Source organism: Esox lucius, chromosome 5 (assembly GCF_011004845.1).
Source record: "Esox lucius isolate fEsoLuc1 chromosome 5, fEsoLuc1.pri, whole genome shotgun sequence".
Classification (NCBI taxonomy): domain Eukaryota; kingdom Metazoa; phylum Chordata; class Actinopteri; order Esociformes; family Esocidae; genus Esox; species Esox lucius.
Window position 1 is genome coordinate 1,499,765 of NC_047573.1, and position 26,027 is coordinate 1,525,791.

The 26,027-nt window shown below is 46.2% G+C and overlaps 2 protein-coding genes across 8 annotated transcripts in view; one reads left to right on the plus strand and one right to left on the minus strand.

Annotated features, from left to right (window-relative positions):
* LOC105010268 (striatin) overlaps positions 1 to 20,672 on the plus strand; it is a 34,399-nt gene extending 13,727 nt beyond the window's left edge. For both annotated transcript variants that reach the window (XM_029119763.2, XM_029119764.2), the window contains exons 2-17: positions 917 to 1,020; positions 3,732 to 3,805; positions 5,278 to 5,356; positions 7,125 to 7,292; positions 7,457 to 7,604; positions 7,688 to 7,871; positions 9,206 to 9,316; positions 10,791 to 10,937; positions 12,194 to 12,327; positions 12,667 to 12,842; positions 14,081 to 14,250; positions 15,043 to 15,207; positions 15,475 to 15,615; positions 15,903 to 16,004; positions 16,464 to 16,550; positions 18,495 to 20,672. In XM_029119763.2, coding sequence (XP_028975596.1) covers positions 917 to 1,020; positions 3,732 to 3,805; positions 5,278 to 5,356; positions 7,125 to 7,292; positions 7,457 to 7,604; positions 7,688 to 7,871; positions 9,206 to 9,316; positions 10,791 to 10,937; positions 12,194 to 12,327; positions 12,667 to 12,842; positions 14,081 to 14,250; positions 15,043 to 15,207; positions 15,475 to 15,615; positions 15,903 to 16,004; positions 16,464 to 16,550; positions 18,495 to 18,664 — 2,160 coding nt within the window. In that variant the 3' untranslated portion in view covers positions 18,665 to 20,672. The remainder of the gene's footprint in view (positions 1 to 916; positions 1,021 to 3,731; positions 3,806 to 5,277; positions 5,357 to 7,124; positions 7,293 to 7,456; positions 7,605 to 7,687; positions 7,872 to 9,205; positions 9,317 to 10,790; positions 10,938 to 12,193; positions 12,328 to 12,666; positions 12,843 to 14,080; positions 14,251 to 15,042; positions 15,208 to 15,474; positions 15,616 to 15,902; positions 16,005 to 16,463; positions 16,551 to 18,494) is intronic.
* A 68-nt stretch (positions 20,673 to 20,740) lies between these two features.
* Positions 20,741 to 26,027, minus strand: part of vit (vitrin) — a 43,212-nt gene continuing 37,925 nt past the window's right edge. For 5 of the 6 annotated variants that reach the window (XM_029119759.2, XM_029119761.2, XM_029119760.2 and 2 more), the window contains 3 exons: positions 25,163 to 25,389; positions 24,363 to 24,876; positions 20,741 to 24,071 (listed from right to left, as the gene is read on the minus strand). In XM_029119759.2, the coding sequence (XP_028975592.2) occupies positions 23,893 to 24,071; positions 24,363 to 24,876; positions 25,163 to 25,389 (920 nt within the window). In that variant the 3' untranslated portion in view covers positions 20,741 to 23,892. The remainder of the gene's footprint in view (positions 24,072 to 24,362; positions 24,877 to 25,162; positions 25,390 to 26,027) is intronic. The other variant, XM_029119762.2, reaches the window with a different exon arrangement.

Consider the following 26,027-nt stretch of genomic DNA (forward strand, 5'->3'; position numbering starts at 1 on the left):
TAGTGACTTATCCCAACAGACCCTCATCTAGGAGTGTAATAATTAGTTACTTATCCCAACAGACCCTTATCTAGGAGTGTAATAATAAGTGACTTATCCCAACAGACCCTTATCTAGGAGTGTAATAATAAGTGACTTATCCCAACAGACCCTTATCTAGGAGTGTAATAATTAGTGACTTATCCCAACAGACCCTTATCTAGGAGAGTAATAATTAATAATAATTTGTGACTTATCCCAACAGACCCTTATCTAGAAATGTAATAATTAGTAATAATTAGTGACTTATCCCAACAGACCCTTATCTAGGAGTGTAATAATTAGTGACTTATCCCAGCAGACCCTTATCTAGGAGTGTAATAATTAGTGTCTTATCCCAACAGACCCTTATCTAGGAGAGTAATAATTAATAATAATTAGTGACTTATTCCAACAGACCCTTATCTAGGAGTGTAATAATTAGTGACTTATCCCAACAGACCGTTATCTAGGAGTGTAATAATTAGTGACTTATCCCAACAGACCCTCATCTAGGAGTGTAATAATTAGTGACTTATCCCAACAGACCCTTATCTTGGAGTGTAATAATAAGCGACTTATCCCAACAGAGAGAACTGTAATTACTGATAAATGGCCTTCAACCAAGTATTAATTTAGCGGGGTGGGGTCTTAACCAATAATATCTCACTTGTAATATTTTATATAATTTTATTTCACAACAAATGAAAATAATTCTCTCCAAGTGTATAATATGAGTCAGAGCCTCAGATTTATGCAGATTCAACATGGGTTATAAGTGGGGTTGAATCTGCATGAGTCTGAGGCACTGACTCAACAAAAGTGTATCAAAGTTTAAAGGGATGTGGACTTTCTCTCCGTGTTGTGTTGGTGATGAGTGTGATGTTTCTCTCTTCAGGCCCAGATAGCCTTCCTGCAGGGTGACCGAAAAGGTCAGGAGAACCTGAAGAAGGATCTGGTCAGAAGGATTAAGATGCTGGAATACGCCCTCAAACAGGAGCGGTATGTAACTCACCCCCTAGGACTTAACCCTAAACACTAACCTCTTAGGGACTTGACCCTCATCTTGGCAGGTGACAGAGGGATATAAAGTAGACTACAGACACAATGTACTATGACACCAGGTCTGCTGTGTAGACAGGAAGGAATGTAATATGTAGGCAGGCAGGATGTGTCCTATTCTGAATAGCTCCTAATTCTGATGACACGACAATGTTCTCATATGGCAGCAAAGCTTGCTGTCATTCTGCCTGACCCAGGGGATCCTGCCCTGACAAGGTCACAGTCCCAGACTGCAGTTAGGACCATTCCTGTCCCGTTGCTTCGTTCCACTAAGGCTGTTTTCACATAATGCCGTTTGGTGCCCCTGTTCGGTCTCCTGGAGCATCAGGACTCCTACAAAAGGTTCTGCTTTCACAGACAAGACATTTACAGTTTAAGGGTGCAATTTGCCAGACGCACGTTCTGCTCGCCTGGCTTGTCTACAAGAAGCCTAAAGCTCCAAGCAGCTCATGCTGCCATAACTCACAGTACCCTGGGGCGCCCCTAGTCATGACAAGGTCGTCCCCTTGTGTTCCAGGAAAAGCTGCGGAATAATTCAAATTGCCCTCTCCCAGTCTTTCTGCACTTGGGTGTAACCATGGTGTCAGCGGTATGACTGCAACAGCAGGTCCCTATGGTAACAACAATTACACACGTTGCCTTTTTCCCTGGCGATGCTCTGCACAACTGTTCTCTGTTACCAGGATGTGATGATGTCAGCCCCTCTCTGCTCTGTTGCTTTGTGAAAAATAATAAATATATAAAATATATACTGTATTCATAAGGAATCAGCTGCAACATGCTGCTCTTGTCCCTTAAACTGAATTAGCTAGTTCTCTGCCCCAATCCCTATAGACCATAGATTAGGTTATATTCACTGCCCATGTCCCTATAAACCATGGATTAGGTTATATTCACTGCCCATGTCCCTATAAACCATGGATTAGGTTATATTCACTGCCCATGTCCCTATAAACCATAGATTAGGTTATATTCACTGCCCATGTCCCTATAAACCATATATTAGGTTATATTCACTCCCCATGTCCCTATAAACCATGGAATAGGGTATATTCACTGCCCATGTCCCTATAAACCATAGATTAGGTTATATTCACTGCCCATGTCCCTATAAACCATGGATTAGGTTATATTCACTTCTCATGTCCCTATAAACCATGGAATAGGGTATATTCACTGCCCATGTCCCTATAAACCATGGATTAGGTTATATTCACTCCTCATGTCCCTATAAACCATATATTAGGTTATATTCACTCCCCATGTCCACTACAACCTATAAACGAATAATAGATTTAGGTTATATTCACTGCCCATGTCCCTATAAACACCATGGATTAGGTTATATTCACTTCTCATGTCCCTATAAACCATGGAATAGGGTATATTCACTGCCCATGTCCCTATAAACCATGGATTAGGTTATATTCACTCCTCATGTCCCTATAAACCATGGAATAGGGTATATTCACTGCCCATGTCCCTATAAACCATAGATTAGGTTATATTCACTGCCCATGTCCCTATAAACCATGGAATAGGGTATATTCACTGCCCATGTCCCTATAAACCATGGATTAGGTTATATTCACTCCTCATGTCCCTATAAACCATGGAATAGGGTACATTCACTCCCCATGTCCCTATAAACCATAGATAAGGTTCTGTTCACTGCCCTTGTTGCTATAAACCTGATATCAGGATCTTTTCACAGCCTGTGCCCCCATAAACCATAGATTATTTTATCTTCTCATGGACATGTAATTCATTGCCTTGTAATCCATAGATTACCAGACCAGTTTAACCTCAGGAGGGATTTGGACTGCCCAAGGAGACCCCAAATATACTGCATAACAGAAATGACTACAATTCTGCAAAGATCACTGCAAATGTTACAGGAATGCACCAGTGATTCATTTAAATGTAGATACTGAATCAGTCTGGTCTTATAGTCACCTGTTATTCCCTCCTATGTACACTGGAAAGGAATGTAGGCTGCGTTCTAGAGAAGTTATTTACGCATTGGATGTATGTTGCATCATTCATACCTTTCTTTCAGGACCCACATTTTTCAGATGCTGTACTTTGCATTTTTTAAGATTAATTATTTTTTTTGGGCAATCCGGCATCTCGGGACTCTGTTTGAGCGTTCTGCACTCATCTGAGAAAGACAGAGGTCGAATTCCTCCTGCTCCGTCATCTGTCAAAACCTCATCATTCGTCAATTATGCCTTAAAGGCTATGCCAGCTATTTCTTATTTAACAAATGTCTAAGTCGACTGCTCTGAAATTGGTTAGGACTGATTTCATTGCTTCACCTCCGGAATAGTGTATGTCGGGTCCTTTGGTTGCTTAGCAACAAGTCATTCCTATCTCGGAATAGCAGGAATCACAGAAATGTTGCTTCAGATGTTCTCAATTGAACAGGAATGTGATGGTTCGTTAGAGGACTCCTGAAAGGCACCAGGAGCAGTGTCTGGGTATGAGATGATGCCGTGTTTGGATTCCACGCACGCACGCACGCACGCACGCGCGTACTGTTCCCATGTCTCGCAGATTGGGAATATATTTCATGTTGTTCATTCAAAGTGAAGCCTGGACCTTTGACGTCTCTCATAACCCAGTTCGCAATTCTGCTTTCTATTCTCCAGGGCAAAGTACCACAAGTTAAAATATGGAACAGAGTTAAACCAAGGTGACATGAAACCTCCCAGCTTTGAATCAGGTAAGACACACAAAAACATGCATCACACACACAACCTTAATCCATTGCATTTTTCATGGACTGAACGCTATGCAACCAACTCTGACCCAGTCTAATCAACTCTGAATGACCTGACCCTAATGGACCGGACCTTACCCTAACGGTCCTGACCTGACCCTAACTTTCCTGACCCTAACGGACCTGAGCTGACCCTAACGTTCCTGACCCTAACGGACCTGGTCTAATCAACCCTAACTGACCTGACCCGGTCTAATCAACCCTAACTGACCTGACCCGGTCTAATCAACCCTAACTGACCTGACCCGGTCTAATCAACCCTAACTGACCGGACCCGGTCTAATCAACCCTAACTGACCGGACCCGGTCTAATCAACCCTAACTGACCTGACCCGGTCTAATCAACCCTAACTGACCTGACTTTCGCATTGTTGGAAAAGTAACAGAATAATGTAGAGATGGATAATCTACAGAATAAAAATGAAAGATAGAGAGGCACCAGTATCTAACTGGAAGTGATTAAGAGGAGAGTGTACGAGGTGTATTGATAAAGAAAAGGGAGAGGAGGGGCTTGTGTGTGTGTGTGTGTGTGTGTTGAAGAAGAGCGGAGAGGGGATGAGGTATGTGTGTTGAAGGAGAGGGGAGAGGGGATGAGGTATGTGTGTTGAAGGAGAGGGGAGAGGGGATGAGGTATGTGTGTTGAAGAAGAGGGGAGCGGGGATGAGGTATGTGTGTTGAAGAAGAGGGGAGAGGGGATGAGGTGTGTGTTGATTAAGAAGAGAGAGGGGTGAGGGGATTAGGTGTGTGTGTTAAGAAGATTGAAGGGAGAGTGGATGAGGTGTGTTTGTTGATGAAGGAGAGAGGATGAGGTATGCGTGCGTGCGTTGATAAGAGAGAGAGGAGAGGAGAGAGGGTGGAGTGCGTGTGTGAGAAGAAGAGGGAGAGAGGGTGAAGTGTGTGTGTGTGTGAGAAGAAGAGGGAGAGAGGGTGAAGTGTGTGTGTGTGTGTGTGTGTAGAAGAAGAGGGAGAGGGGATGAGGTGTGGGTGTCACGGCACACCTGTGTGCTCTTCACTCTCTTAAATTAGGCGCGACCCAGTTTAGAGGTTCCCGACGCTCCGCTGTCTCTCCAGACTAGTTGAACAGCACCGCTCCGCACAAACACCTCCGACTCCTCATTTGCATGTTATATGTGTGTTTGTGTACCAATCTGTCTGCAGACACAGTCGGACCGTGTTCACAAATTAGGTCTGTAATATTAGTGGTGGTAGATACCCGTCTAGGGGTGATGTCAGACCAGCAGGGGACCATGATAGATGGTGTGGGAATCTCAGGCGGTCTATACGTTAGTATTTCCCTCTAAAGCGTTCCTTTGCTGCCCCTGTAGGAGAACCTTTTATTAAATGGATATCCTCCAGCCAGATCCATTTGTTTCTGCCTGTCTGTGTTTATATGATGTGTCTCTTTCTGTCTGAAGATGAGGTGAATGAGAACGAGGTCCCTGGCTCCTTGAACAACCAGCTGTCCTGGAAACAAGGGCGTCTTCTCCTCAGGCAGTGAGTACTGAACCATCACACCATCCCTTCCCCTCAGAACCCTCTACTGCTCTCCCTCATGTCACCATGCTGGTATCGTTATGGCAGAGAATGTTTGCATCCAGCTACAGAATATACATCAACTAGGCTGCAGCCCAAAACTAAACAGGAACTGATTTTGTTTGTTTTACTTTCTGAGTCATTTGCAGCGATATTGTAAAGTTAAGCAATGGTGAACAAGGACTACAGTCTAAAGTCTAGAGTCCTTTGTGACAATAGTCTAAACACTAGAGCCCTAATAGACACTACAGTCTAAACTTAAAATCCCTTGAGGACAATTCAGTCTTAATACTATAGCTCTTAGAGACACTAGTCCAAACAGCCCTTATCAAAACACCCTTAGAGTCCTTAGAGACAATACAGTCTAAACACTAGAGCCCTTAGAGACAATACAGTCTAAACACTAGAGCCCTTAGAGACAATACAGTCTAAACACTAGAGCCCATAGAGACAATTTGGTCTGAATGTTAGAGCCCTTCCAGACTGCTTTAGTTGCTGTGCTCGACACTGGCGCTCAGACTCGTGTCTGAGAGGTGACAGCTAGTCAACTAGACTGACAGAACACTGCTACCCCTTTGCTGTGGCACAGGGAATCATATACAACAGCGCACACTCCTGGACTCCAATGGTAACTGCACTTATTTTGACAGGCTATTCTAATTGTGCTTATAATTAATAATGAACTTCCACCTCGTCATTATTTATGCAAACTTGGCATACTTGAGCTGAACATCAGACGTTACGGGAACAATGAGAACGCATCGGTGGAACATTTGAGAGCTCCATGATGACCGCTGAGTTGTTCGTTGACACCGGCTCTGTCATCTGCCTCGACACGTAACCGTGACAATTTATTCATGAGCTGCTTGAGTGTCAAGTGACGGATCAATTAAGTGCTAACCCCCCGTTACTCATATCCTGTTAAAACCAGTTGGTATTCTATGTGTATGGAGGAGGACTGTCAGGGTGTTGTGATTCAGCCTGCTGGGTAATGGCTGTGGCAACATAACTGACCACTGGGACGTGTCCCTGTGTTGTGGGGCCCCGGCGCGGGTCCCTGTGTTGTGGGGCCCCGGCGCGTGTCCCTGTGTTGTGGGGCCCCGGCGCGTGTCCCTGTGTTGTGGGGCCCCGGCGCGTGTCCCTGTGTTGTGGGGCCCCGGCGCGGGTCCCTGTGTTGTGGGGCCCCGGCGCGGGTCCCTGTGTTGTGGGGCCCCGGCGCGTGTCCCTGTGTTGTGGGGCCCCGGCGCGGGTCCCTGTGTTGTGGGGGCCCCGGCGCGGGTCCCTGTGTTGTGGGGGCCCCGGCGCGGGTCCCTGTGGTGTGGGGCCCCGGCGCGGGTCCCTGTGTTGTGGGGCCCGGCGCGGGTCCCTGTGTTGTGGGGCCCCGGCGCGGGTCCCTGTGTTGTGGGGCCCCGGCGCGGGTCCCTGTGTTGTGGGGCCCCGGCGCGGGTCCCTGTGTTGTGGGGCCCCGGCGCGGGTCCCTGTGTTGTGGGGCCCCGGCGCGGGTCCCTGTGTTGTGGGGCCCCGGCGCGGGTCCCTGTGTTGTGGGGCCCCGGCGCGGGTCCCTGTGTTGTGGGGCCCCGGCGCGTCATGCTTATTCTAAACCTCAGTCTGACCCTAACTTTAACCTCAGCATATCCTTACGGTTTTCCCAGGGGTTACTGTGAGGGCCTTTAGTGTTGTTAGACCCAAACTGACCACGTCAGTCTGTGTGATGTCACTTCCCCCCCAGGTATCTCCAGGAGGTGGGCTACACAGACACCATCTTGGATGTGAAGTCTCAGAGGGTGCGAGCTCTGCTGGGTCTTGCTGGAGACGGAGGAGGGCGTCCTGGGGAGAGGGCGGTCAGCCAGCCCCCCCTGGTCAACGGAACTGACACCTCACCGAAAGGCACTGCGGGGTCTGTTCCACGGGAGGGAGACGACTCCGTTTACAACACGCTTTTCTATCAACTGACCCGCTATCCTACAGGAACTGACATTCTGTCTGTCTCGGCCTGTCTGTCTGTTTGTTTCTCTTGGCCTGTCTGTCTGTCTCTCTCGGGCTGTCTTTCTCTGTGAGTAGGATAAAGGAGGTGTCAGAGTCCAGTACGGTTCTGGAGGCCTTCAGATTCATTGAGAGCGCTGCGGCTGAGTACAGCGATGAAGACGAGGATGAAGATAATGTGGGGAATGATAGGACAATCATGGAACAAAGCGGTCCTACAGGCACGGTGAGACAGACTTTCTAGACACACGCCAACGGGCCCATTCTACATACAGGCCAGCATCACACATCCTTCTCTCCCTGCTGTAGATCGTAAGGAAGAAGCCGTCATCTTCGTCATCTTCATCGTCATTGCAGGCACTGTCACCCAGCATGGACACCAGTGAAGACCTGGATACAGAGGAAGCTATGAAGGACTTTGACTTCCTGTCCAGTCCTGACGATATGGACACAACTCCAGAGTCACGCAGCGCTGGGGATGGGACAGACTGGGGTGAGTTGGGGTGGGTTAGGTTGAGGGGCGGGTTGGCCTAGTTTTTGGGGTGGGTTAGGTTGAGGGGTGGGTTGGCTTAGTTTTTGGGGTGAGTTGGCTTATTTTTTGGGGTGAGTTGTGGTGGGTTAGGTTGTGGGGTGGGTTGGCTTAGTTTTTGGGGTGAGTTGGGGTGGGTTAGGTTGAGGGGTGGGTTAGGTTGTTGGTTGGGGTGGGTTGTTGGTTGGGGTGGGTTGGGTTAGGTTGTGGGGTGGGTTGGGGTGGGTTGGGTTGTTGGTTGGGGTGAGTTGGGTTAGGTTGTGGGTGAGTTTGTGTGTCGGGGGGTGGGGTAGGTTGGGTTTTGGGGTGGACTAGGTTAGGTTGTATGTTGGGTCGGTGGGGTTGGCGGAGGGCTGGGCGGAGTCAGACAAATTGGTAAGACCTGTGGCATATTGTTATTTCAACCTCTGTATCACAGTTACAATTTCAATTGAAAACGTGTTTACTAACTTTGCCTATAGCTTTTGTATTTTGTTTTTTAATTTAGGCCTTTACATTTGTCAAAGCTGACGCTTTGTTTTTCAGATTGACAGTGTTCTTCATGTATCTCAATATACATGATGATGTCATAATACCTCGACTCTAGATATGTTGTTGTCTCTGTGTCCTGGTTGTTCTTCATTTTGTCTGGTCTACCTCTGTGGGGTAACGGCTGGTTGTCCCATGTCTCTCTGTAGTCTGTCTTCTGTCCCAAACCTGGCCCACCGCTCTAGTTACTATATATGGCTCTTTGTGAAAGAGAGGCTGCTGACTTCTCATATCGAACAGTGACATCCTAAAGACAAACCCTAAAGGAAAATATAGAAAAATAAGTCTTTTTTTATGGATTCTACATTCAGTTAAAATCCCCTTGAACTATTGGAATTATTCAGTTTGTCATAACCAGCTGAACACTGCAGGTACAGGAGGAGTTTAAATACCTGGCCTGGTAGATTCATCATAACCAGCTGAACACTGCAGGTACAGGAGGAGTTTAAATACCTGGCCTGGTAGATTCATCATAACCAGCTGAACACTGCAGGTACAGGAGGAGTTTAAATACCTGGCCTGGTAGATTGGTCATAACCAGCTGAACACTGCAGGTACAGGAGGAGTTTAAATTGATGAATAGCTGTCCTGGTAGTTTGGAGTGTCAACAGGAAACACTCCTCTCCCCACCACACCCCTGCCACGGTCAGGTATGGCTAGTGTCCAGTAAGGATCTCACCTGGTCTTGTCCTGGTACCGGCTGCATCCAGTTAGAACCTCTTGCCTGGCCGGCACTGAACAGCCTCCTGGTCTGGTCTTGTGCCCTGTAGAGAAGGACGGTCAGACTGGCCTGTCTGAGGCGTGGGATGTGGACCAAGGTCTGATCACCAAACTCAAGGAGGAGTACAGGAAGGAGCGGAAGGGCAAAAAAGGGGGGAAGAGTAAGTCCTCTCTCCTCTTCCTCTCTCTCTTCTCTCTGTAGAGTAAGAGAAATGGAACCAGAAGCCTTGAGTAATGAAAAAGCCTCTTTCCGCTCTTCTCGTCTTTTACTTCAGCTTCTCTTCATCTGCACATCCCATATCCATCTTCAGTTGTCTCTGTTCTATACCTCCATCTTCAACTGTCCCTGTTATGCCTCTGTCTTCATCTTCCTCTGTTCTGTACCTCCATCTTCAGTTGTCTCTGTTCTGTACCTGCATCTTCATTTGTTTTCATTGTGTACCTCTACCTTCAACTGTCTCGGTTCTATACCTCCATCGTATCTGTTTTAATGTTCCCATCTGTACCTCCTTTTTTATTTAATATAATGTCCATTCTGTTCTGTCTTTAGTTGACATACCCATTTGTACACTGCTAGATAGTCCATCTTCCCCATTCAATTGTCATTATCATAGTCATTATCTTAAGAGTCAATCTAAGTAGCTCTGACACCATTCTCCATGAATGCCTTTGGATAAGCAGAGAACTTGTACAACGACAACTGTTCATGTGTGTATGAGCGGGACAAATATAAGCAACCCCTAGCTAAATCATAATGCATTCAACATACTCAACGTAACTAATCAGTTTTTAGCTATCAAATCAACTCACGTTTATCTGAACGTCATCAGCTTCTATTTTGCCACGTTTTCACAGGCAGGCAAATTCACGTATTTCTTCCACAAACAAATTTTAACCAGTGAGATCAGATCTTTTTTTATTTATGTGACCAGATTTGATGTGGTTGTCTGAAATACCACTTAGTGGGAAGATATCAGAAATGGGCTGCCAGTTTGACCGTAGCTGTAGTGTCTTCTATAAGTGTACATCATTTAGAATACACTCTGGAACCTTGAAGGCCAAGACTGTCTTGTTCTATCAGTAGATTTAAAAGTCACCCACAAATTCACTCAGATTTAAAGATTTGCGCTTCTCTTGCCTTTATTCCCAGTCTACTCTCGCTTCACCCAGACATCATTTTCTACAACTGTCTGTCCCAATCTGCTTCTTTTTCCCTATTTTTTTCACGGGATTGTATTTATAATCTCCTTTTTCTATTCAGTATTCCTTGTGTGGGTGAGTGTGTGTGTTATGTGTGAGTGTGGGTGGGTGTGTGTGTTATGTGTGAGTGTGGTGGGGGGTGTTTGTTCATCAGGTCACCCACACACACACACACTTCACATCATGACCATCTGTTGATCTTCTTTTCAGTGGGAACTAACATGGACACACATTTTTCCTTGCTTGTTTTTACTGCAGCTTTTCTAGATGTGAAGAACCTGCGTGTTTTTACTTTCATCTTTGTATTCCTGTGCTCTCTCTCACCACTGCATTTCACTGGGTTGACTGTGGTTGATTTTCTGTTTGTTCAGTAGTTTGCTACTCTGAGTGAATTCTGTGTTATTAACGCTGCCCCCCCCCCCGTCACGCATCCAGGACCTAACCGTTCAAAGCTCCAGGACATGTTAGCGAACCTGAGAGACCAGGAGGACATGGGTCCACGAGAGCCCTCTGCCCCTCCCCCGGCACGCCCCAACGCCCCCAGGGTCAACGAGCAGCACCAAGACAATCGCTCTGACGAAGGTACTGACTCTTCTCTCTGTCTGTCCATCTCTCCCTTTCTGTCTGTCCATCTCTCACTCACTCACACTCTCTCTCTCTGTCCATCTCTGCCTTTCTCTCTCTCTCTCTGTCCATCTCTCGAACACCGAACCGAAAAACAGACCATATATAAAGGCTTCACACCTTGATAAAAAAAAACATGTCCATGAAACTAAAAAAGGGAAAATATTTGGCTGTTTCATAGACTTCAAAAAAGCCTTTCACTCAATATGGCAGGTATGTTCTTAAAACTCTTTCAAAGTGGTGTAAGAGGCAAGGTTTATAAAAGTGATGTATGAAGAAAACAAATGTTGTGTAAAAGTAGAAAACAAAAGAACAGAAACCTTTAGTCAGGATAGAGGCGTGAGACAAGGTTGTCAGTCCAACCTTGTTCAATATTTACAATAATGAACTGGCAGCAGTACTGGAACGGTCTACATCTCCAGGACTCTCACTGTACTGGAACATCTACATCTCCAGGACTCTCACTGGAAGACAAAGAAATAAAGCATCTTTTACATGCTGATGACTTGGTTATATGGTCACCGACAGAACAGGGTTAACAACAGAGTCTGTCCATACTAGAACAGTACTGTTAACATTGGGCATTATCTATAAATATGGAAAAAAACAAAGTAATGATTTACATTCTCTCTCTCTCTCTGTATCTGTCCATCTCTCGGTTCTCTCTCTGTATCTGTCCATCTCTCGGTTCTCTCTCTGTATCTGTCCATCTCTCGGTTCTCTCTCTCTGTGTCTGTCCATCTCTCGGTTCTCTCTCTCTGTGTCTGTCCATCTCTCGGTTCTCTCTCTCTGTGTCTGTCCATCTCTCGGTTCTCTCTCTGTGTCTGTCCATCTCTCGGTTCTCTCTCTGTATCTGTCCATCTCTCGGTTCTCTCTCTCTGTGTCTGTCCATCTCTCGGTTCTCTCTCTCTGTGTCTGTCCATCTCTCGGTTCTCTCTCTCTGTGTATGTCCATCTCTCGGTTCTCTCTCTCTGTGTCTGTCCATCTCTCGGTTCTCTCTCTCTGTGTCTGTCCATCTCTCGGTTCTCTCTGTGTGTCTGTCCATCAGACAGTTTTGCTAGACAAAGCTAAATTGTGCTAATGCTAGTTGGAATATTCCTTACACTGAATGCAGTGATTGTAAATCTGACTCTGTGATAGACCAAGGCCCTGATGTCCAGAATGTCGTCTGTACAGGAGCTTCCAGGATTGACTTTGGTGTTTTCTTTTTCCAGTGGAGGCGCTGACATTCCCTCCCACCTCAGGGAAATCCTTTATAATGGGGCCTGATGAAAACAATGAGGCTCTGGGACTGGGAGAGCTGGCTGGTCTGACTGTAGCTAATGAAGCTGATAGTCTGCTTTATGATGTGAGTGTTACCTTCAGGATAAATACAGCTCCTTCCTCTAGCCCACCACTCTCCTCTAGCCAATCGCATGATCACCAATCTCCTCTAGCCAATAAAATGATCAACACCCTACTCTAGCCAATCACATGATCAACACACTCATCTAGCCAATCACATGATCAAGACTCTCCTCTAGCCAATCACATGACCAACCCCCACTTCTAGCCCATAACATGATCTGCTCTCCCCTCTAGCCCATAACACGATCAGCTATCTCCTCTAGCCAATAACACGATCTGCTCTCTCCTCTAGCCAATGACATGATCAGTGTTGATGACACATAGTGTTTCCCCTGTTCAGGTCTCCAGCAACAAGGATGCCCTGAGGAGAACGTGGAACCCTAAGTTCACTCTGCGTAGCCACTTCGATGGGATCCGTGGTCTGGCGTTCCACCCCACAGAACCTGTCCTAGTCACTGCCTCTGAGGACCACACGCTTAAGATGTGGAATCTGCAGAAGACTGCCCCTGCCAAGAAGTAAGACCACAAGCATTAGTAGAAGCAGAAGAAGTAAGGATGATGCTTAGCTCCTTGAAGGATGATGCTTAGCTCCTTGAAGGATGATGCTTAGCTCCTTGAAGGATGATGCTTAGCTCCTTGAAGGATGATGCTTAGCTCCTAGAAGGATGATGCTTAGCTCCTAGAAGGATGATGCTTGGCGCCTAGAAGGATGATGCTTGGCGCCTAGAAGGATGATGCTTGGCGCCTAGAAGGATGATGCTTGGCGCCTAGAAGGATGATGCTTGGCGCCTAGAAGGATGATGCTTGGCGCCTAGAAGGATGATGCTTGGCGCCTAGAAGGATGATGCTTGGCGCCTAGAAGGATGATGCTTGGCGCCTAGAAGGATGATGCTTGGCGCCTAGAAGGATGATGCTTAGCGCCTAGAAGGATCATGCATGGCATCTTGTAACAGGACATGTAGCATCTAGAAGTTATTTCATTTTAGATTCATTTATACGGAGAAATCAAGCAGAGACTGGTTGTTTTGCAGTTGAGTGCTGTATTACAGCAATCATTAAAGCATAAAAATATAAAGTAAAATTAAAACACACACTAAGAAAGGCAATCCCAGTGAACAATAAAAAGGTTGTTTATTATATACATATACAAGCTTAAGCCTATTTTAAGACATTCCATTAGTGTGGAATATAGCTAGTCTTGTGAGGACGAGCCAGTCTTGTGAGGACGAGCCAGTCTTGTGAGGACGAGCCAGTCTTGTGAGGACGAGCCAGTCTTGTGAGGACGAGCCAGTCTTGTGAGGACGAGCCAGTCTTGTGAGGACGAGCCAGTCTTGTGAGGACGAGCCAGTCTTTAGGATGTTTGATACTGCAGGTTTTCTAGTTTATTTTTGTGCTAAGAAAATATAAAGTTGAGGTTTCTGCAGTATTGTGTGATTTAAATGAGAGATTATCATTATCTTATTGTCATCTAACCAAATCTCTAGATGTTGCAGGTATGAGGATATTCTAGGGTACAGCCCTCAAGTCATTTGGGGATTGTGCAGTCGTAGAGTTTGGTTCCCTGAGAGGAGCATGTATTGAGTTTTACTTGCATTTAGCACTGGTCAAAGGTCTGTTTGAATCTGTGAATTTTGGAGTAGCTAGAAATCAGACTCCTTTAAGTACCACTGCTCTACTGGCCACAGTTTATTTCTATAGTAAGATTCAGTGCTGCTGTTTGTTTCCCCGCTTAATGCTTCTCTGTGTGTCTGCAGGAGTGCCTCTCTAGATGTGGAACCCATCTATACATTCAGGGCTCATCGTGGAGCAGTTCTGTGTGTGGAGATGAGTAGTAAGGGGGACCAGTGTTTCAGTGGTGGAGTGGACGGGACCATTCAGAGCTGGAACACCCCAAACCCCAACATTGACCCCTATGACTCCTACGGTAACCACTGGATCTAGATACTGTATATAGACCCCTATGACTCCTACGGTAACCACTGGATCTAGATACTGTATATAGACCCCTATGACTCCTACGGTAAACCACTGGATCTAGATACTGTATATAGACTCCTATGGTAACCACTGGATCTAGATACTGTATATAGACCCCTATGACTCCTATGGTAACCACTGGATCTAGATACTGTATATAGACCCCTATGACTCCTATGGTAACCACTGGATCTAGATACTGTATATAGACCCTTATGACTCCCATGGTAACCACTGGATCTAGATACTGTATATAGACTCCTATGGTAACCACTGGATCTAGATACTGTATATAGACCCCTATGACTCCTACGGTAACCACTGGATCTAGATACTGTATATAGACCCCTATGACTCCTACGGTAAACCACTGGATCTAGATACTGTATATAGACCCCTATGACTCCTACGGTAACCACTGGATCTAGATACTGTATATAGACCCCTATGACTCCTATGGTAAACCACTGGATCTAGATACTGTATATAGACCCCTATGACTCCTACGGTAACCACTGGATCTAGATACTGTATATAGACCCCTATGACTCCTACGGTAACCACTGGATCTAGATACTGTATATAGACCCCTATGACTCCTATGGTAACCACTGGATCTAGATACTGTATATAGACCCCTACGGTAACCACTGGATCTAGATACTGTATATAGACCCCTATGACTCCTACGGTAACCACTGGTCTGTCTCACTAACCTGTCTTTCTCTTGGTGTAATAGAGCCGTCTGTCCTTCGGGGGGCGCTGTGTGGTCATACTGACTGTGTGTGGGGCCTGGTATACAGTAGTATCCACCAGAGACTGCTGTCCTGCTCGGGTGACGGGACTGTTCGGCTGTGGGACTCCTCCAGCACCAAGCCTGCCCTGGCCATCTTCCAGAATAAAGGTATGTGCACGAGCAGGAATAAAGTTAGTCCCCCCCCCAGGAATAAAGTTAGTTCCAACCACACAGACATTTGGGCAGCATGTTTAGACACAGCAGTGATACCTCCACTTCCAATTCAGTGATTCCTGTGATGTTCAGATTTTGTGGTGAAATGAAGAGAGTCAGAGAATTTACCCAAGTAGCAGCCATGTGATGAGAATGTGTTGATTTCCAGCTGTTAGTTTCAGGGAATAATGTGTGTCGTGTTTGTCCTGCGTCCTGCTGCAGAGTTTGGTGTTCCCTCATCAGTGGATCTTGTCTGCAGTGACCCCGCCCACATGGTGACATCATTCACCAGCGGACACATCGGCCTGTTCAACATGGAGACGCAACAGCTGGTTCTAAGACTGGAATCTAATGTGGAAACGGGTGGGTGGGGCTTGGCGACGAGTGGGTGGGGCTTGGCGACGGGCGGGTGGGGCTTGGTGACGGGCAGGAGTTCCAAGGGAAGTGAGTGAGGCAGTTTGGGGGAAGGACTGAGAAAATCTGTCAGATTGTCCTGTTTAACAGATCTGGATGTTCCTCCTCAGTCACAAGTCTAAAGAAGAAACTGTTACTTCAGTGTTTCAACTAGAATTGTATCTTTTCTTTCAATAATTACTCATTGAGAGAAAGCCTGGTCATTTAAGGCAGATATGAATATTCTCCTTCCACAGGTGCTACTTGTCAGATCAACAAAGTGCTCAGTCACCCCACTCTTCCCATCACCATCACCGCTCAGGAGGACAGGCACATCAAGTTCTTCGACAACAACACAGGTAGTTTTGTCACACTTAGCCTGAGATACCTATGTGCTACTATCAAGTGGGCACCAACACAACTAGAGTAGTTAGTGCTGTGATGTCATACCTATGGTATACAGCAGTCAGGGTTCAAAGCGCCCAGTTGATTATGGACTGTAGGCGGTCATTCTGTACGTTTGGTTCTCAAAACAGTATCCACCTTCTGAATGAAATAGGACCTCTTGCTACTCCTGTCCCAATCTAAAAGTGTTTTGAATATCTGTCATCCAGTTTAAACCTAATCTTGACCCAGTTTAAACCTAATCTTGACCCAGTTTAAACCTAATCTTGACCCAGTTCAAACCTAATCTTGACCCAGTTTAAACCTAATCTTGACCCAGTTTAAACCTAATCTTGACCCAGTTTGGGTTTCAGGTGATATAAAACTGAATGCACTGAACTGCACTGTTGACTGAGAAATCTGTCTGTCTTCAGGAAAGCCGATCCACTCAATGGTGGCCCACCTGGATGCTGTCACCAGTCTAGCTGTGGACCCCAACGGGCTCTACCTGATGTCTGGCAGTAAGTAGCTCACAGCATTCGGTCATATCCATGGTCAGATACTCTGATACTATGTTTGGACTTCAGAGGGTCTAGAACGGAGCCCTGGGGGACACCAGCTGAGCTGTAGACTGCCTGGTCATCCACCTGCGGATCAACTTCTCACATCGTCCTCCTCTGTTCCTCTCCCTACCCAACCCTTCTCCTCCCTCTCTAACCCTTCTCCTTCCTCTCCTACCCAACCCTTCTCCCTCTCTAACCCTTCTCCTTCCTCTCCTACCCAACCCTTCTCCTCCCTCTCTAACCCTTCTCCTTCCTCTCCTACCCAACCCTTCTCCTCCCTCTCTAACCCTTCTCCTTCCTCTCCTACCCAACCCTTCTCCTCCCTCTCTAACCCTTCTCCTTCCTCTCCTACCCAACCCTTCTCCTCCCTCTCTAACCCTTCTCCTTCCTCTCCTACCCAACCCTTCTCCTCCCTCTCTAACCCTTCTCCTTCCTCTCCTACCCAACCCTTCTCCTCCCTCTCTAACCCTTCTCCTTCCTCTCCTACCCAACCCTTCTCCTCCCTCTCTAACCCTTCTCCTTCCTCTCCTACCCAACCCTTCTCCTCCCTCTCTAACCCTTCTCCTTCCTCTCCTACCCAACCCTTCTCCTCCCTCTCTAACCCTTCTCCTTCCTCTCCTACCCAACCCTTCTCCTCCCTCTCTAACCCTTCTCCTTCCTCTCCTACCCAACCCTTCTCCTCCCTCTCTAACCCTTCTCCTTCCTCTCCTACCCAACCCTTCTCCTCCCTCTCTAACCCTTCTCCTTCCTCTCCTACCCAACCCTTCTCCTCCCTCTCTAACCCTTCTCCTTCCTCTCCTACCCAACCCTTCTCCTCCCTCTCTAACCCTTCTCCTTCCTCTCCTACCCAACCCTTCTCCTCCCTCTCTAACCCTTCTCCTTCCTCTCCTACCCAACCCTTCTCCTCCCTCTCTAACCCTTCTCCTTCCTCTCCTACCCAACCCTTCTCCTCCCTCTCTAACCCTTCTCCTTCCTCTCCTACCCAACCCTTCTCCTCCCTCTCTAACCCTTCTCCTTCCTCTCCTACCCAACCCTTCTCCTCCCTCTCTAACCCTTCTCCTTCCTCTCCTACCCAACCCTTCTCCTCCCTCTCTAACCCTTCTCCTTCCTCTCCTACCCAACCCTTCTCCTCCCTCTCTAACCCTTCTCCTTCCTCTCCTACCCAACCCTTCTCCTCCCTCTCTAACCCTTCTCCTTCCTCTCCTACCCAACCCTTCTCCTCCCTCTCTAACCCTTCTCCTTCCTCTCCTACCCAACCCTTCCCCTCCCTCTCTAACCCTTCTCCTTCCTCTCCTACCCAACCCTTCCCCTCCCTCTCTAACCCTTCTCCTTCCTCTCCTACCCAACCCTTCCCCTCCCTCTCTAACCCTTCTCCTTCCTCTCCTACCCAACCCTTCCCCTCCCTCTCTAACCCTTCTCCTTCCTCTCCTACCCAACCCTTCCCCTCCCTCTCTAACCCTGGTCCTTCCTCTCCTACCCAACCCTTCCCCTCCCTCTCTAACCCTTCTCCTTCCTCTCCTACCCAACCCTTCCCCTCCCTCTCTAACCCTTCTCCTTCCTCTCCTACCCAACCCTTCTCCTCCCTCTCTAACCCTTCTCCTTCCTCCCCTACCCAACCTTTCTCCTCCCTCCTTGTCCCTTCTCCTTCCCTCTCTAACCTTCTCCTTCCTTCCTTCCCTCCCTGTCCCTTCTCCTCCCTCCCTAACCCTTCTCCTTCTTTCCCTCCTTCACCTTCTCCCTCCTTCCTTCCCTCCCTGTCCCTTCTCCTCCCTCCCTAACCCTTTTCCTCCCTCCCTGTCCCTTCTCCTCCCTCCCTAACCCTTCTCCTTCTTTCCCTCCCTCCCTAACCCTCCATCCCTCCCTGTCCCTTCTCCTTCCCTCTCTAATCCTCTCCTTCTCCAGGTCATGACTGCTCCATCCGACTGTGGAACCTGGAGACAAAGACGTGTATCCAGGAGTTCACTGCCCACCGGAAAAAGAACGATGAGTCCATTCACGACGTGGCCTTCCACCCCTCCCAGGCCTACATTGCCTCAGCTGGCGCTGACGCTCTCGCCAAGGTTTTCGTATGACGACCTACGACCACCCACCAACTCTGCGCCAAGGACCAATAGAGACACATGAGGGGTGGGACCTTAAGGTGTAGGTTTGATTGACGTGTGATATCACCTCACCTCGCAAAGCTCCCCTAATGCTGCTGGTTCCCTGTTTTGACTGGCACATGGCGCAGCCCGTGGCCACAGCTTAGCCCCAGACACGGCCCGCCTCCTGAGGGAGAAGGCCAGGGCTGTGGTTACCGCGGTGGTTGGTTAGAACTGCTGTTGGGCACAAGACTTCCTACTTCCTCTACCCGCTACCATCCAGGCAGGCCCCTGGGTGTGACCGGCCATGATGCCCAGCCCCCTGGGTACAGTTGACCATAGGGCCCCTCCCACCTTCGAACCTGCAGCCAATACACACCCACATGAGCTGACCCTATAACAGAGCCCAGTGGACCCTAGTCTCCAAAGGGGTTTTGAGGCACAGCTTTTCTCAATTGAAGACAGGCGAGTGGGTTTAGTTTGGACCAGTGAGCTGTTGCCCCCTAACGCCTCGGTCATGTCATCATGCCTCCCTGTATAACTGGCTTGACCTGGGCCAGGACCCAGCCCCCCCTCTGGAGTTGTGTTGGGTGACACTTTAAGGTGCACGTAATAGTCACTTATTAATAGTTTCTAACAATGTATGAAGTAGCTAACCGGATGTAATCATGGCCTGAGGAACAGGTACTGGTTCATAATAACTACCTGTTGGCTGTTCATGCACCTGCAAACTTCCAGTAATGACTGGCCTCAATGGGTTTTAAGATACGCTGTTGTGGAGGACATGGGGACTGCTTCTGAAGGCTGTCATGGATGGAAGCATCTGGCTTCAATCTATCAGCCGGCCTTTTTCACTGCTTTTTCATTTTCATTTGTTTTTTTTGACAAATGTGCCTTTGCTTTAAAAAGGTCTTGAAATGAACATTATTTTACAGTGCATCTTTGTTGGGGGAGGGGGGTTGGGGGGGTGGTTGTCAAAATGGTGTCCATTTTACCAATAACCTTGGATGTAAATTTTCAAACACTTATTAATAAACAAAATATATCTATTCAAGTCCTAAACCACACTGTGGTGTGTGAGTTTGAGTGCACATTTTTTATAAATAGAATGATTGGGAATTACTAGCTTTGCTCCAGTCCTGTTTGAGGATGACCATATACTGGCCTTGTGTTTTGGTTGATAATTTGAACTGGATCATAACATGCTCGTTGGTGGGAGTGGGAGTTCAAACCCCAGGCCTTACCTACTGGTTCATTAGTAAAGATGGTACCCAAGAGATCTGTACCAGGCTAAAGGGAAACTGTAGGAAGCTAAATTGGCAGAGCTAAAGAGACATTAGGTATTTCCTTTTAGAATAATTCCTAGTTATTACTGTACAATGCAGGAAAGTTTAATTACGCAGTCATGTTTCCAAAGTAAACCCTCTAGTTCTAACAATATGAAGTTAAATATGTGGTAACAGTTATCTTTAGGTTACAGCGTCTGAGGGTTTGAGGTTGGGCTGTGTTTTCTGCCTGGACCCAGTGTGTAGTTAGTCACAGTGCTCTCTCAGACTGGATGCCAGCCTGGTCGTCTCAGCACCTGGTCTGTTTGTGTTGCCATGTCCTGTGACCACTGGAAAACCAGATGCGTGTGAAATGCACAAACAAATCTGTGTTCTGGCTTACTGCTGTGCTGTGCTGTTTTGTGTCAGAATCTGGGCCCATATTTGGTTTAGGAAGCATCAGTACAGGACTTTATTAGTGCTGGGTTCCGATTGATTATAGGAGCACTGTGTTCAAAGCAGAGACTGGTGGTGTCCAACATTGCTCTGGTCAAAAGAACTGCACTATGTAGGGTAACGTTTTGGACATTCAACAACACCTGTAGTTACAGTAGTGGTATGTTAAACTTTTGAGACATTCATGTAACTTGCAAGTTCAAATGAGCCATTTACTTTGACAGTCAGTCACTGGTTTGTATATGAAAGTGTTTTCATTAAAACTGCTGTTGAATCTGTGTTTGTTTCAGTGTTTGATTTCCCCATTAGTGAGGTGGGTGGGGTTGTGATTTTATAACTGAACATATTCATTGTAGAGAACTAACATGTTTTTTCTATGGGAATGCCATGTTGCCGTTTGGTGCAGTAACTAAACCGCTGCCGACACTCCTCCTCCGGGGAGTCTGAGCCGGTATGTGAGGTTGGTGATTTACTGCCACCTGCTGTATATCTTTTTTTTATTCAGAGTACCGTGTAATTTAGCGGCAGACTCATCATGGAATTCCGTGATTACTCCCTTACCCATAATTCCCACTCCAAGGAGAACTTTGAAATGGTGAAAGACTTCAGGATTAAACCACTTTGGCCTCTCAGCTGTTAGTGACCCTGTACTGTAGTCCTGACCTGACGTCCACATTATGGACCCCCACATTGTGGTTTTAGGCTGGGTGTCTGGATTCAGCACTTTCAGCATGGGCCATTTTCACAAAGAGCATTATAAAATGCGTCTGATGTCTGGGGTGAGCTACTGTGTGGGCGGGAGCTGAACACTTCACATTCATCTCTGGGTTTCATTTTGTCTAACACACAAAGTGTGAACTTCCGTCCTGGGTAACCTATAGTAACTGCAATTGAAACCCAGAACCCCCCCACCCACAGGTATGCTCTCCCATTTTTACATTTTTTGTGAAAGACATCGTTAAGGAAGACATTGTAATGATAGGTTTCAGTGAATCCTAGCCTGTACAGAAAAACATCTGAAATCAAATTTTTTCATTATCATTTTATTAAAAATTGCATTAAAATATTGATCCAATATGTATTTGAAAATTACAAGCGAAAGGTGTTTTGTAATATGCATATGTACAAATAAACTGGACAAAAAAATACTAAGATTTTAAATACTATCTTTGAATAAAACCAAAGAATATCCATGTGAAGATGTCACCACTAAATAGAGGAGGAAAGCAGGGCCATGTTCATTAGTCATAAAACTGAAGAGGGATGGACAGAACTTCCTGGATTTGTCCAATACAAAAATACACTGTTTTGTTGGAAGAAGTTTTGCTACAGTGCACTCTAATGAATATGACCCTGGGTTGGTTTGTGAGGAATGCGTTTAGTGATAAGTTGGTCTTAAAGTTAAATCTATTTACGTCTCAAAGCTGATATAGAAAAAGCATAACTTCTTCTTAAAGTTCACTTAAACTGCAATACATATTAGCCATATATAGAGAACTGTTTTTAGGATTACAACAAAGCAGGCTGTTTTCATCCATTTAGTGACAGCTTGGCGGCTAAGTATTATGTTTCTGTATGTGGAAGGCTAATGGTGTTCCATCACGTTCATAACAGCAATAGTTTCTCTAAATTAATCTTGAAAATGCAAAGCATGGCCCCTTGTTATATGGCTTCTTCCACAATTGATTGTCAATCAATAATATCCCATCCGACTTTGACCAAAAGAAACCAACATAAATAGTCAATCTCGGCACAACAACAGATATTGAAGGATAACACTTGCAAAACATCCCTCAAATGCGCTTGATATAGCCCCATACATTACACACACTGATGAAAATACCATAATATAGCTGAATTCAACATACTATATATATATATATATATATATATAGGCATGGATAGTCTGAGATCAGATCTCCTTTACTGATAACTGTTTTAACTCTCCCCTACTGAAGACAAAGCACCACTTTGTGTTTCTGCAGAGCTAGGTTTCTCTGTAAGCACCAGGTCCCCATAAAACAATATTTCTCTGCAAGCACCATGTCCTGTAAAGGATATGTTTTTCTGTAAGCACCATATTCCCATTGGTTATGTGTCTCTGTAAACATAATGTCCCCATAAGGCTATGTTTCTCTATAAGAACCATGTCCCATAAGGCTATGTTTCTCTATAAGAACCATGTCCCATAAGGCTATGTTTCTCTATAAGAACCATGTCCCATAAGGATATGTTTCTCTATAAGAACCATGTCCCATAAGGATATGTTTCTCTATAAGAACCATGTCCCATAAGGATATGTTTCTCTGTAAGAACCATGTCCCATAAGGATATGTTTCTCTATAAGAACCATGTGCCATAAGGATATGTTTCTCTATAAGAACCATGTCCCATAAGGATATGTTTCTCTATAAGAACCATGTGCCATAAGGCTATGTTTCTCTATAAGAACCATGTCCCAATAAGTCTGTTTTTGTAAGCATTACAGTATGTCCCCAAAAGCTATTTTCATTTGTAAAGCACCATGTCCCCATAAAGATTCTGTGTAATGCCAGAAAAGTAATTGCTAACCAATCTGACTGTTATTTGGAAAAAAGTTGATTGATAGTTTATTTTTGGCTTGTTGAAAAGTCTTTGAGATTTATTTATTACATTTCAGTTTATTTCGTAAACTGACGGTATTAAATTTGAAATGTCCCCAACCCTGATAAGCACCATTTCTCCACACTGTAGTTTTACATTTTGATCAGTTATCTTACATGATTAGCATCTCGTGACCAAATGGTCAAATCACTCAATGGTTTCATAGTTCTGGATTCATGTTCTGATACCAATTGTCTTTTGCTTCACGCCAATACCATACATTGGGAAGCGTCAATCTATTATAATAAATCTGTTAACTTCTGTGCAATTCTTTATTGGGTAACTTAGCGATAATACGTTTCATAAAGACTCAGATGCATACTCCTCTATCTTAACCCCGCCCCCTTCCCCAGCCTCCGAAGGTATTATGTTACACACTCCACTATCTTAACCCCGCCCCCTTCCCCAGCCTCCGAAGGTATTAATACTTTACACGCTCCTCTACCTTAACCCCGCCCCCTTCCCCAGCCTAAGGTTTTAATACTTAACAAACGTGTCCTCCTTTGTAACCTTGGGGTACCTGTATGTAAGAAGGAATATATAATAGTTTGGATTGGTGTATCACACTACCACACTCACCAATCCAACCAAATCACGGATGTCAGGGGGTTGAATGGATGTCTTAAGGCATGTGTCAAACTCCAGTCCTCGAGGGCAGAGTCATTGGAGGTGTTTTCCTTTCTTGCACTTAATTAATTAGTTGGGAACATCCCTCACCTGGTTGTTGTGTTGTTAATTGGACACAAATTGAGGGAAAATACCAAAAACCAACCACAATCCTCTAGGACTTGAGTTTGACACACCTGGTCTCGGTTTGCTGTGTCCCTATATGAGGTGAAGTCTATGTTGCCCGGCTCAATTCCGGGGTTGGGAGTTGAACTCTTGGCAGATATTGTTGACAACCTTTGGGACAAACTTATAGAGGCTGTCAAACTCATCAACGAAGAAGGAGTGCTCCTTATCTGGGTCGGTGGCGATGTACTCCAGCTCGTCCTGCGCAGCCCAGGCAATACCGATAGAGTAAGCTATGACACCTGGACAATCAAATAAACAAAACTCATATTTAGCAATCACATTCTTGACAGGAGTGAATAAACACATGGTTAAAGATCACATCCATGACAGAAAAGACAAAGGTGACGGATTGGGTATTTGCCATTCCGGTCAACTTTCAAACCAACATAACCATATCATATCAAGCTATATAAATGTCCCACTACTGTTGTAAATTCTTAGGTATTTGGGAGCTTTTGCCCCATTGATCAGATTCGAATTCTAGATTGTAAATCTAATCTAAATCTAATCGAATTCTCTGGAACCCTCACCTTGGCGGTGGACTGCCAGCGCGGGAACTCTGACATCATCATAGCTCCTCCCATCCGTGATAACGATCATGATCTTGCGTTTGTTGGGCTTGGACTTGCTGAACAGCTGCTCTGCGGCGTACGTTATGGCTGCCCCAGTACTCGTCCCTCCGCTCCAGTAGTTGATCCTCTTTATAGCGTTGAGAAGGTCTGCCTTATTGTTGTGCTCCCCGAAGGCGAACTCCAGGCGTTGTTCATAGGTGTACTGCACAGCGCCCACACGCGTGTCCGTGTCAGAGATCTCAAACTCCCGGGTGATGTTGGCCACAAACTGCAGGACGGTCCGGAAGTTTCCGGTGCCTACGGAGCTGGAGCCGTCGATGACGAAGGCAATGTCGTTGGCGTTGAGGCAGGTCTTACTGCACACCAGACGGTCTGTGTCGCACACACGCTTCACCAGGGGCTGGACCGCCTTCCGCAGGCCGAACCAGCTGGACACGGGCAGGGAGAAGAAACCGTTGGTCCGGCACACAGCCTAGAGGGACGACAAGACAGACAGCAAGACGTTGTTAGTTAAGGTTTCCAGATTCAGGGTTTCCAGAAGCGTCAGGGCTGTATTGGCTGGTCCCAATCCATCCATCACTTAGATCTGAAGCTGGCTGATAAGTTTCATCAGTGTAGTGGTGGGGCAACCTCCATAGAGTTTACAGCGTTCAGATCAACCCGAGAAGATGTGGCTTATGGGATTGGAAGAGACCACATCATGACCAGCTGAACGCATTGGCGTAGCAAGGGCTGACAACCATCTTCTCTCTACCAACCTTGTCCACGAAGTTGGGCTCTACCACGTTCTGTTTCTCGTTGTCGTCAGGCCCCTCGATGGTGACAAAGAAGATGTTGATACCGGACTCCCTGGCCTGGCGGGATGCCTCCTCCACCTTGTCAGTGGGCCACCCGTCCACAAGCACCACGGCAACGTTAGGAGCGCCGCCACGGTTGCCGTTGGCGTCACTGAAGTAGTGCTTGTTGATGTAGGAGAGGGCCTTTCCTAGGAGGTCCCAAGGGAAGCCAGGAGGTGGTCAGTTAACACCAACACACACACACTGAAATATACACACACCCACTAAGGACACGTCTGTATACACACACACACACTAAGGTATACACACACACAGTAAAGACACATCTGTATACACACACACACACACACATTCACACCAGACATACGGTAGGCACACTAAGGACACATCTGTATACACACACACACACACACACATTCACACCAGACATACGGTAGGCACACTAAGGACACATCTGTGTATACACACACACACACACACACACACTAAGGACACTTCTATACACACACACACTAAATACACATCTGTATACACACACACACTAAGGACATGTCTGTATACACACACACACTAAGGACATGTCTGTATACACACACACACTAAGGACACTTCTATGCACACACACACACACTAAGGACACGTCTGTATACACACATACACACTAAGGACACGTCTGTATACACACACACTAAGGACAAGTCTGTATACACACACACACACACACACAAGGATGCCTTTTGAAGATGTATTGTATAAATTGCCTTTCCAGCAAACAAGTCACCAGATGCATTCTTTCCAGCATTCCCTTGAAAGGCATTAGATGAAA